At 39.9% G+C, this 12,565-nt stretch overlaps 1 protein-coding gene across 5 annotated transcripts in view; it reads left to right on the top strand.

Moving 5' to 3' along the window:
- scn8aa (sodium channel, voltage gated, type VIII, alpha subunit a) overlaps positions 1 to 12,565 on the top strand; it is a 48,606-nt gene that overhangs the window by 30,551 nt on the left and 5,490 nt on the right. For all 5 annotated transcript variants that reach the window (XM_013273173.3, XM_019349956.2, XM_019349958.2 and 2 more), the window contains exons 21-26: positions 4,743 to 4,865; positions 10,578 to 10,862; positions 11,230 to 11,283; positions 11,846 to 11,983; positions 12,072 to 12,176; positions 12,279 to 12,549. In XM_013273173.3, coding sequence (XP_013128627.1) covers positions 4,743 to 4,865; positions 10,578 to 10,862; positions 11,230 to 11,283; positions 11,846 to 11,983; positions 12,072 to 12,176; positions 12,279 to 12,549 — 976 coding nt within the window. The remainder of the gene's footprint in view (positions 1 to 4,742; positions 4,866 to 10,577; positions 10,863 to 11,229; positions 11,284 to 11,845; positions 11,984 to 12,071; positions 12,177 to 12,278; positions 12,550 to 12,565) is intronic.

Here is a 12,565-nt window from a genome sequence, read left to right as displayed (position 1 = left end):
CCATGTGATCTGCAACGCTGTTTAGGTGAGGGGAATATGTCAAAGTGCCGCCCCCCTGAATGATCAGTGTTATTCACCTCACCTAGCAAATGCTTTTAATGTCCGGGCTGGTCAGCGTATGGCTTGTACCCTATTGTTGTTGACTGGGTGTGGTTAGGTTTGTAGGGTCAGGGTATTAATTGAATATCTGCTTCATGGATTGCAGTAGGTGAGAGGATATCTCTTTTAACAGTAATTCCATTATACAAGGACAGTGTTTTACAAGGCCGCACTGGAGTCTGTCCATATTGAAGGCACACATGCCCGAGCCACCTTTTACCACTCCATCAAGCAGCTATTCACATATTTTACTTGGTTTATCACTCTGAGATGCTTGAATATGTGGAATAATTTTCTGCCTCTCAAACAAAAAACTGCTCATGCTTAGCGCCGCAAACCTGCCCGCATGTTCTTCTTTTTTCAAAGTGAAGTCACACACAGATATTTGGGAGTATTGATGACAATGCAAATTAGAATCAAATCAGAGCACACCTAACTACTACAATAGGTGTGTAATCACCTATTGTAAGCAGGTGTGTAATGATTACAATCATATTCAAGTCATGCTCAGAGCAATGGGAAGTGTCAAAGATGTGTTTTTGTTAAGCTGTCTCTGCCTGTGTTTCTGACCTTTATCCTCTCTCTCTGTGTACTGCTGTGCTCCTCGTGTCACTCAAGACTGAAAGTCCAGAACAGGAATGATTCTCCGGTCTATTCTGTGGAAGCTACACATGTAAATAAGATTTAAAGGGGACCTATTTATCCTAATTTCCTACTCATTAGTTTTTATTATTAGACTCTTGTGGAGCAACTGTGCATGAGTCACAGAATAATCTTTATTTCTCTTTATACAGGGCCTAACACAGCCCTTCAGTTTGTCTTCCATCTGAAACTAGCAGTTTTGTGCTGCTTTCCTCTTAAAGCCATTTCCCTCTCGATTGGCTGCCCCTCACAAACAGAAGGTATAAACAGTAGGCGTGCGGGGGCTGCTGTACTCACAGCCAGAGCTGTGTGCCTATGCTTACAGTCATCACATTGGGCCAAGACTAGAAAAGGTCTGAAAATGAGTGTTTAGAGCAGTCACAGGGATTACTTCCACATAATCCCATTTTCTGAAACTTTGGCCATGTTCAATATGAGCTTTCATCATTATGAAAAAGGGAAAAGATAACAGGTCTGCTCTAATTTCAATGCTTTAAATTTTATATGAGATAATATTAGATGCTTCTGAGATTTCCAAATTCAGTCTAATGGGGGATAAATAAGGGTAAACATCTGGATGTAAGATGCCTGAATGATTTGAATTTTACATGTTGATTCAGGAATTAGTCAGCACCGGGTAGCAGAGCGGGATAGAAAAAGAATTTCCTGACTTCTGACTTTCTGCTTGAACTAACCACCTCTCCACAGTGTCCAACACCTCAGCCAATACCCGTGAATGGACTCGTATCAGAGGTTGCCATTATAAGCTTGTGTTATTCAGACCCCCTACAGCAAATATACGCATATTATATGTATCACATCCTCTAGGAAATCCAAATTAAGCCTAAACAAAGCATTTCATGTTTGCACAGTTTAAAACAGCATTCAGAAAAACAACAGCAGCTATTTATAACTGATATGTTTAATGTTGACACATAAAGCTCACATAGATCTTGTATTGATAGTATTGATTATAATCATACCACGCTGTACTGATTATGGTTCTCGCCACTATAGACTCCCTACCTGTAAGTGTGTTGTCTCATCACACACTCTGGGCAGTGTGAGGTGCTATGTTTCCCAAGTTGTGACCATGTTTCAGAGAAGTGACGTCCCTCCTCCCTTCTTTCCCCCATCCTCCTTTTATTCCCTCTTGAAAGTGTAACCTCAGGAATGTGGTGATATTGTGCTGAGATGTAATGATGGTGGGTGACAGGCGGCCGTTGGTAAGTTTGGTCTTCACTAGCGCTCCCCCTCCAAAGAAATAAACAAAAGAAAAAAGAAAAAAATACCCAAAGAACTTGTGCTTGATGAGTCTGGGCTGTGTCATGGCCTCCATGTGCCTCTGCTGTCCTGTGTTGTGGGGTGAAACCATCGCCATGGACTCAGAAAGCAGGGGTGGTGGTGGTGGTGGTGGTGGTGGTGGTGGTGGGGGGGGGGGGGGGGGCACCATCATTAGACCAGCCTGTGTTTTTTTAAGAGTGTGGATGTGCTTGACTCTTTCTATGAGTGTGTTCCTCTTCATTTCCCTCTTATGTATCTTTCTGTTTTTCATTTGATTTGTGTTTTACTGATTTTCATTCAAAATGTGTTTTGTATTTTTATTATGTGTTTATTATTATATTACAGCCACATTAAGTCAGTTTGTAGCATCGTCATCATTCATTTACTCAACTAGTTTTTCAGAAAGTACAGAAGCAGATGTTTAATATTTGAATAGAGATTAATATACCTTTTTGTCTTAAATAATCTGTTTATCTTACGACAGTAAAATTAGGCTAGATAACTGACACTGGGGTGTGTGAGCATCAGGGTGACAGGTGTCATACTTCATTCATCTTTCTTTTTCACTCAGATTATTATCATTGTTTTGTTGTGTTTTTCCCTTTGTTTTCAGTTGGTTTTATTTCTGTTTGGTTTGTGCTGTCGTCATCATGGGATCACAGCCCCAGATGTCATTGGCCTTGCCTTGCAGAGCTCTCTGAGAAGGACGTTGAGACACTGAGGCCGCTACCACACAGCTGGCCCAGCGGGTGGGCCAGAGGCCAGGCACCCCAAATGGGGGCTCTCCAAGGGGTCAGGCTGAAGGTGACAATTACCCCAAACACTGTAGTGCAGACTAAGGCAAAATCTTTATTTTACTGTCTCCCCCTGAGTATAGACGCTAATTCATTCAAGAGTCAAGGTTAACGATTTTTAAAAAATTAAGTACCACAAAGTTAGCGCTTGGAGAAATGTCAGTTTCTCTGTCTATTTATTTTGGTTTATTCATTTTATTTATAGTAAGAAGAAAATCTGAATACAAGCCAATACTTTTTTTCTGTTTTTTTTCTGTAGCTTTGATAGGCTTTTAAGTCTCATGTCGTCTGTGTTGATGATGGCATCAGTCAAAATGAAGATTTTGCCTGTTATAAACCTCCCTCCGTGATCTTGGTAAGCTTTGGATGTTGTGTACTTCTTGCGGTGAGTTTGACCGGTTGGTGTCGGTGGCTGGTTGGAGGTGCTTTCACATGTGTTTACTGTTGATATTTTTCCTTATTTGTAAGGAACTGGTGCTCCCCCTGTTTTAGACCCTTCAGCATCACGAAAATTGCATTTATGGAAAGAAAAGACTTCCTGAGGGTACAATTCCTGCAAAAAAAGCCAGATTCTTATACAGCTGGCTACATTGGTTCCATCTTGAAAAATGTGCATCCGTCCAAGCGATCCCTTTTTCTTTGTGATGCTTTCCTGTGCTGAAGACAGGCTATAATGGCGGCTAGGACCTTTAAGGCGACTTCATCAAGGCGCTGTCAATACTTCACTTCTGAGCACTCAAAGAACATGAGTTCAGCTTATTGACCTCACTTTCCATAGTCCATTTCCTCCTTGGTTAGCAAAACAATACTGTTTATGTGCTTAGCTTAGAATGGCTTTACCACCCAGTGCTCTAAATGATTCTGTTACCAGACCAAAACTGTATAGACATGATCTAAATTTCACAGTGATTTATTGCTACGATAAGAGTTCGGTACATTTACCACTGCTGAGCATGTGTGCACAGTTTTGTGAAGTAGTTAGTTAACTTGAGGATTAATTGCTCTTCGGCTACGGCAATCTCTTCCTGACTGCTGCTGGGCACAATAAGGGCCCTCACCAGTTCCTTTGAGGTTGTGTGCCGTTATTGTTAACCATTGTTAACTGTGTGTAACTCGACTGTACTCTGTGTATTTTTGTCCTTTCAGTGCCATCCAGTGCTAATAACTATATCCGATGTGCCCTTAACCTCCATCCCTGTTTCTTGTGTGTGTTTCGTGTGACTGTGGCTCTCCTTTATGACTCTAAATGATGTGTAGCAAATTTGATTTGATGTCTGAGAAAGAAAATGGTAAAATGACACACTTGTACATGTTCACTTGTATTCTTTCTCTTAGGTTCCGTTAGTTTGTCTGTCTTAAATTATATGGGATTTTATGCCTCAGCCCAAGAGCGACATGGAGAGACAGTGTTAGAGGGGCAAGGGTAAGGCTCTCAAGTCTGTTGGGTTTTTATCAGCTTCTACAGGATAACCTCTCTCCTTCCCTCCCTCCCCAAATCCTCTTCCTCTGCTCTTCCAGTCCCTTCGCTTGTATCTTTACTAGATCATGTAGCACTCTTTTCTGCCTAATTTACCCTCTATTTGAGTCTTATGTCTCTACCTCCTCTCTCTCTCTCTCAACCACAAATTTCTTTGCAGGTACAAAGGACTTTTCACATCTCGTCAACTGCCCCAAAATAACAAACAATCCCTCTGGCCTACTGCTTCTAAAAATACTACGCACATAAAACCTATACTAAACACTGATCTTCTCTCTCAGTGTATATACATGTATAAATGCAATATTATACATGCATATACATGCATAGATTTATGTGTGTATGTCAAGCAACTCTCCGCCTATACCAGGGCCGTCTCTCTTCCCTAGTGAATATTCTCACTTCTAACAGTTTGGAACCTCTTTTGCTTCTCTGTTTTTGTGTAGGTGTCTATAGTCAGCCTTGTAGCTAATGCGCTGGGCTACTCCGATCTAGGGCCCATTAAATCACTCAGGACACTAAGGGCCTTGAGACCCCTCAGAGCCTTGTCACGTTTTGAAGGGATGAGGGTAAGATCCAAAGCTAAGCAGCTGATCCTTCCGCATGCCCATTCAACAGTTTAAAGCATGCTAGAACTGATCTAAAAGCAAACTAAGAAGACAAAAAAAAAGAAAAACAAAAAAAAAAACAAATTAAAAAAAACCTCCAAAATATTGGGAGATTGTTTTTTTTAAAAAAACAGGAAATGAAATCCAAAAAGTCACCCTTCCATGCGCAATCCTGTACCATGCCTTTGTTAGAGCGAAATAAGAAGTCATGATGCAGCTGGGAGATTGAGTAAAGTAACACTAAAGTTGTATTACTAGTAGAATAACGTGTATTTCAATTGAATTTCTTTAACAACAGCAACCAAAAAAAAAAAAAGAAAAAACAAAAGAAAAAAGCATAAATTGATTTGTTTCATCATTAAAATTGCCCAGAGAGCAACAGAAATCTTGTTCACAAAGCTGCCTCATCACACGAGTGACAAATTGCAATTTCCGATGACTTCATTTTACTTTGTTTCTTCTTGATTGGCCAAAGTGAATGCCAAATTGGTCAAAGCTAACCAGACTTACATGCCATCTCATAGAGCATTCAAATCAACAATTAGCTGTTCATTTGGCCTGATTCTCAACCACTGCTTTCAATTGAGAACCCCTCTCCCCTCCACATGCCCCCCTCCCTCTTGCTCCCATAACCTCCCCTCTTCCTCAGCTCACACCATCCCTCAATGCATCTGGCATCGAGAACAACCAGCAGGAACCGGGGAGCTGCGGGACGCCAAAATCTCTGCCTAACCAGTCACACCAAAAACTCAGTGTGCAGGACGACTGCCAAACAACCGCTCAGAGGAGTGTGTCTTATTTGTAAGAACAAACTGAGTCGGTTTACAGAGCAGAAATTATTTGCTGCTACAGTACCTCTGGTTGCTTGGGCTGTCTCTTCCTATGATACAAAGATCTGATTGGTCATCTTTGTGACTGGCGGTAGTAGTAGGTTGCACCTGGTTGTTGTCACCCGTAGTCCCTTCTGTCGCTTTCTCTTTCTTACTCTCTCTGTCTCCTGATCTCATTCGTCTTTACCTCTCTTTATACTGGGACTGGTTGCCTTGTCTTCTAGTTTGAGCTTCTCCTCTTCACCTCAGACTCTCCCCACCTTTTCCTCAGCCCCACATATGCGGCACTGTGCAGCACCCACCTTTCCTCCCCCCTTCTCCCCTTCCTTCGCACCCTTACCCCTTCACTACTCACTCCACCTCGACCCGGTTCAGCTGGGCCAGACTGCTGGAGGGTCACCACACTCTCTCTTGCTTGTCCAGGATCTTTCTGCATCAGGGACTGAGACAGAAACCACACACTCACAGTGCTGTGGCTTTGGGAGGAAAGTATTTGTTAAGCTTCTGCCAGTGTCAGCACTTTGAGTTCTACTATTAAAGTAAACGATCTGCTAACAGTCCATTCTGGTTGCAGCTTCTTAATGCAAATGCTTCTCAACACTGTGCATATTAATGTATGTATAACGAGTCTTAATGCCTTCCTTTGGGAATGCAGGCAGAAGCTTTGCAAATATGTTAGGCTGCCATTTCACACAAGGCATTACTGCTGTCATGTCATGGCACCACATTCTGTAGCGCATACAGCAGGCCCTAGCTTCCTGTTGCCTTCCACTCCCACAGGAAGTGAAACTGGGAGGCAACAACAGGCCCAGTTAAACTCTGACTTTGAGTTCTGGGTGGACGGTAGCCCGTTGGTTCGCTAGCACTACAGCGTTCGAGCAACACTCTCAACCCTAGACAGACAATGTGTTGTCCCTCTTAAGTATGTCCCAAAAATGACAGACCAGCAGATAAAAGACAAAAGGCCTAGGTGGTTATTTTAAGGGCAGATTGACCATAAGTGGATTCAATCTTCAAATTTGACTCATAGTGAAATTTCATTCATACTACATATCCAGCGACTAAAATATGATGCCGTTGCACAAGAGCAGACATCAGCGCTTTTAGGCCCTGGATAGGCTTTATGGATGTTGTCATAAACCTTTCACTGAAATTTCTTTGGTTTAATTGTGCAGTTTGAGTTTGAGCTGCCAATAAGATAAGTTGTCATTTTTGGGTTTGGCACATTTTGCCTTAATATAGTGAACTGCTGCCAAAACCAATGCCCCTATGAATGAACTCATTCACTGGGAGTATGTGGTAAGAGAGATGAGGGTGGCCCAGTAATGCGAAGGGAAACAAACTTGAGGAATTTAATCCTGCTGTATCAGTTTTTTACGATAATGTCTATGTTCATCAATTGAGTTACCATTTTGTTTGAACTGGAAATGAAAAAAATTGAGGTCAAAACAATAAATAAATGAATAGAGAATCAAATGAATGGAGAGATGACACCAAATACAAGAGATTATGGGGAGTTATAACAATTACATCTTTTAAAAAAATATTCACTGGCTGAGTCCTGATGCAACTGAGCCGATCCGAGTGAGCAGTGAAGCTACAGTGAAATGCATTGCACTACCTAACACGCAATGGCTCTGACTTTGTACTTGGCTCTCTTTTTTTCTGCCCTGCAATTTTAGTTCTAGCTTTTTGACAGATGCATTTCACAGGAATGGGCGCTTTACAGCTTCAGTAAATGCCCTTTTTTTCTTTACAAATCCGCTAAAGTTGAAGTTGTAGTAACCTTGCACATTTAGCTTTTCTAGCTTTGACGGCCTTAAACGTTCTGGGGTCTTTGGATGTAACCTCTGAACCCCATTGACATTAATTTCCTGCTTACACTATGGTCAAGCTATGGTCATTCACCTTTGCTACATTAGGCTGTAGATGTTTTCCACATATCATAATGGTTTCAGCCTTGATCTCTTTAGCTGCTATCTCTCTATCCACACACTTCTCTGTTTATTTATGTATTGATTTGAGCGGTTCTTGAGATTGCACAATGCCATGTAACACGCATGTATTTTAACTGCCGATGCACATTTTGCATTTTTGAAAGCCATTTTCCCTCTTTTGAGAATGCTTTCCACACAGCATGGCCTAATTCTTTTTTTTTTTTTTTCAAAACATTGAATTTTTGGGAGCGGTTAAATTGTTTCTTAGCTCAAGCAAAAAGAGTCATTCTCTCAGCACGTGCATTGGCGCCACTGCGAAGGGAAATATGGTATTTTTGAATTGCATGCCTTTTAGTCCTTTAATGTTACTTGAAAAACTGTTGTGTTTTTTATCAGTTTACATTTAACAATAAAAAACAATATTTGAATAGTGTACCCTTTGCATCCCCGCTGATTCAGCTCAAGTCAGCGGGTGAAGGTCATGCACACGCTGAGAGAATCCTGCTCTAGAGCTCCTCCCTATCTGTTTGTAATGAGGAGGGAATATGGCTCCACAAAACGAGTCTGCCAAAGACATGCATGCTCAGCTGTCTGCCTGAGAGCTGCTGGTCGGCCTGCCTAACACTGGTAGTGAGCGGTTCACTATGTGCTGAGCTTAGTACTGGCAATGACAAATACATTGGATATTGGATTTGATTGCTAGATTTTGGGGTGGTGGTGGGAAAAATGTATTACTGCTATAATGTTATATTATTTAATGGGCTAGTTGTGGGAACAAAAGTAAGCTGTATTAGAAATATTGACTGTCTACGGTTGGGGTGGTAATAGGGGACACTTCATAATGCTATGGCATTAAAACACTTTAAATTTTTTTACTGAGAACCAAAGCTCTTTGATGTAAACTTACACACATCAAGTAGTCGAAATATTGCAAATTGTAGTGATGCATGCTCATCCAGGTAAGCAAATCCCAAAAAGTTGATTCTGTTAATCTGGACGTAGCATTTTCAGCTGGAGAAATGTTTTGTCACTCATCCAAGTGACTTCTTCAGTCTCAGCTGACTGCAGGTTTCCCCAGTCAGAGTACATTTGCACAATGACTGAAACTAGAACCACTGACGAACAATGGCCTGTGAGGTCAGTTTCTTGATCAATGCAAATTGTCATGACCATTGATCAACAACCACTGATCAAAGACCATCGATCATTGACCTCACAGCCCATTGTTTGTCAGTGGTGCTAGTTTCAGTCATTATGCAAGTGTACTCTTTGTAAGTTTGACCTGTATAGGTCATTTGGATGAGTGACAAAACATTTCTCCAACTGAAAACGCTACGTCCAGATGAACAGGATCAACTTTTCGGGATTGCAAATTGTATTTCTCACTTGCAAAACTGTCAAATTTTTCTTTTATTATTTGATCTTTATTAGTTTTTTGTAAATTTATATAAAAAATAAATATACGTACATGTAAAATAATAACAGGAACACTTGGCAATTTTGTGAGTCTTAATAGAGATAAACCTTGGAAAACAACCACTGGCAAGTTGTGTGTTTATGTGTATGTGTGGGTGCTTGTGAGTGCTACCTACCTACAACCTAATGGGACCAAATATATTGTAGTGTATAAATAGTCTAATTAAAATGTAACAGTTACTTTAAGAAATTAACTTACTTAACTTGTGTTTTTTAATATAGAAACTGTCATTGAAAATTTTGCCATACTGTGGTTGTTTAATACTCCACATGTAAAAGTCATGCCATGCACCAAATAATAGAAACTATCATATTAAAAAAGTGGCTTTTTATAGTGATTTTTTTTTTTTAAGTACCATTTATATGGTAAATATGCGATTCTTAAATATATTTGTAAGGTTGGTGCCTCAGAACATGTGTTTGTGTGTGGATGCCTATTACCCATCTACAACCTACCAGAACCATATTGTAGTGTATAAATAGTCAAGCCAAATTAACATGTTGCAGTCACTTACAGACATTAAATCAATTTTATTTATAGTAACTGTTGTAACATTTTCTGTCATACTGTGGTAGTTTAATACTAGACCCCACATGTGAAAGCCATGTACATGTCATGTACTAAATATTAGAAAAGATCATTATAAAAATAAATAGGTTTTTATTTTTTAAGTACCATTTATGCTATAAATATGCAATTCTAAAATATATTTGTAAGGTTGGTGCCTTAGAACGTGTGTTTGTGTGCAGATGCCTATTACCTATTTACAACCTAATAGAACCAAATATACTGTAGTGTATAAATAGTCAAGCCAAATTAACATGCTACCATCACTTACAGATATTAACTTACAATCTGGTTTTGTGTTTTTAATGTTTTAAAAAAACTGTCAGTACACTTTCTGCCATAGTGTGGTAGTTTAATAACTCCACATCACATGTGAAAGCCATGTGCAAAACATTAAAAGTGATAACATCAAAAATAAAAATGACTTTTATTTTTAAAAATGTACCATTTTTATCATAAACATGCGACTCTTAAAGGTATTTATATGGGTGGCACTATAGAACACATGTTTGTGTGTGTGTGTGTGTGCTTGAGTGTCCCTTAAGCAGCTCTAGCTGCGTGCTTCAGCAGATCAAAGAGCATCTCAGAGTCAGTGCTGCTCTAATTAGGCTGGGACTGATACAACTCTCCTTCTTAGTAATTGCCCACACTTCAGTATGCACCTCACAGTGCTGTGTTTTCATCTACATGAAGCCATAGTGGAATTTAAAAGCTCCTCTTAACACACCTGTATCAAATGGTTTAATTTTGAAATATTACCTGTAATGCCATAACAATATGTAGCGTCACAGGGGTGGAGTGATGTGTGTTCGTTATTACGGTTCTGACATTGTCATGTCCTGTCTCCCCTGGTCTGGTCTAGGTGGTAGTCAACGCCTTGGTGGGTGCCATCCCTTCCATTATGAATGTGTTGCTGGTTTGCCTCATCTTTTGGCTGATTTTCAGTATCATGGGGGTCAATCTCTTTGCGGGCAAGTACTACTTCTGTTTCAATGAGACATCCGAGGAATATTTTCCCACCGACGTGGTCGACAACAAGACCCAGTGCTTGGAACTCATTAACCAAAACAATTCTGAGGTCAGGTGGAAGAATGTCAAAATCAACTTTGACAATGTGGGCGCCGGCTATCTCGCACTGCTGCAAGTGGTGAGAGCATCACACCTATTCGCTCACAGAATCCATTTCTTTTTTCTTCCGCCCTTTTTTCCCTTTCTCATTTACTTTCATTTTTTGTGTTTCTTCGTGTTCTACACTTAAAGATCTGTTGTTACTTCACAATCCATTTGTTTTTTGCTTTTCACAGTACTATGATGCCTATTGTTCATATTCATGGTGTATATTGGCTCGTCTCTTCATATGCCCTTTTTCTTTGTTCACTCGCTTCTTTCTGTGCACAAGCTGTACCACAGGATGCACTTCAGTTTCGGTTTGCCATGATTGCAATTTATAATTTTCTTTTTAGTATTTTCTTAGTTTATACAAAAATATTTAACCATGTCTCTCTTTTTAAAAGGCCACATTCAAAGGGTGGATGGACATTATGTATGCAGCTGTGGATTCAAGAGAGGTATATCTATAAATCTGTATGACTCTAATTAGGGATACATTACTTTGTGCAAGTGTGTAAATTGCTCTTAAAAAAGTAGTTCAACATTTTGTTTAATTTGTTACTAAGAGTTAGAAATGGTAACCCAAATCACGTGGATTAGCATGAAGACCTGATTAATTCTTGGTTAGATCTGGCTTTAGACAGCCAGGGTCAATTTTGGTGATGACCACGAAACATTTTGGCTAAAAACCTTCTGCTGAATTGTGATAAAGTGGCAAAAAATTGATAACTTTTTAGGGGAAATAACCCAATTCCATGAAATGATGATTTCAGTTTTTATGTTTCTTACATTAAAAAAAATGACTGTTTATTATTAGTATTTAGAAGTGCTGAGAGGCAGATTTCATTACCTTTGGGCGGAGTCACCCGATCTATTTCTTGTTTCCAGTCTTGATAGTGAATTTGCAGAATTAAATTGTAACTCTTCCTTTAACTCTTGGCAAGATGATCTTAAACTGTTCCTTTACATGTTGTGTTAATAAAATACAAAACTGCTTTCACACGTTTTCCTTTCTCCAAGGTGGAGGACCAGCCTGACTATGAAGTCAATATCTACATGTACATCTACTTTGTTGTCTTCATCATATTTGGCTCCTTCTTTACCCTGAACCTCTTCATTGGTGTGATCATTGACAACTTCAACCAGCAAAAGAAAAAGATAAGAAAATTTTAATTTCCTGTTTTGTACAGCGAGTTTCCATTTTGTTGGGATATGATTATAACCAAATCTGTCTTTGTCCCTTTACTTTGGAGGTCAGGACATCTTCATGACAGAGGAACAGAAGAAGTACTACAACGCCATGAAAAAACTGGGATCCAAAAAGCCACAGAAACCTATTCCTCGACCACAGGTAGTAATGTTTTCATTAGACAAATGTTTAGCTTAATCAGCATATAACGTGTTTGGCTAAAACCTCATTATATGTCTATCTCCTTGTCCTCTGACCATTTAGAATAAAATCCAGGGGATGGTGTTTGACTTTGTGACACAGCAAGTCTTTGACATCTCCATCATGATACTGATCTGCCTCAACATGGTCACCATGATGGTGGAAACGGACGATCAGTCAGATGAAACCGAGATCGTCCTCTACTGGGTCAACTTCATCTTTATTGTAATCTTTACCACGGAGTTCTTGCTGAAGCTTTTTGCGCTCCGCCACTATTACTTCACCAACGGCTGGAATATCTTTGACGTTGTGGTGGTCATCCTGTCCATTGTTGGTGAGTGAGAGACTAG

Source organism: Oreochromis niloticus, linkage group LG20, assembly GCF_001858045.2.
Source record: "Oreochromis niloticus isolate F11D_XX linkage group LG20, O_niloticus_UMD_NMBU, whole genome shotgun sequence".
Classification (NCBI taxonomy): Eukaryota; Metazoa; Chordata; class Actinopteri; order Cichliformes; family Cichlidae; genus Oreochromis; species Oreochromis niloticus.
Note: the sequence above shows the minus strand (reverse complement) of the source record. Positions and strands in the feature narration are given on the sequence as shown.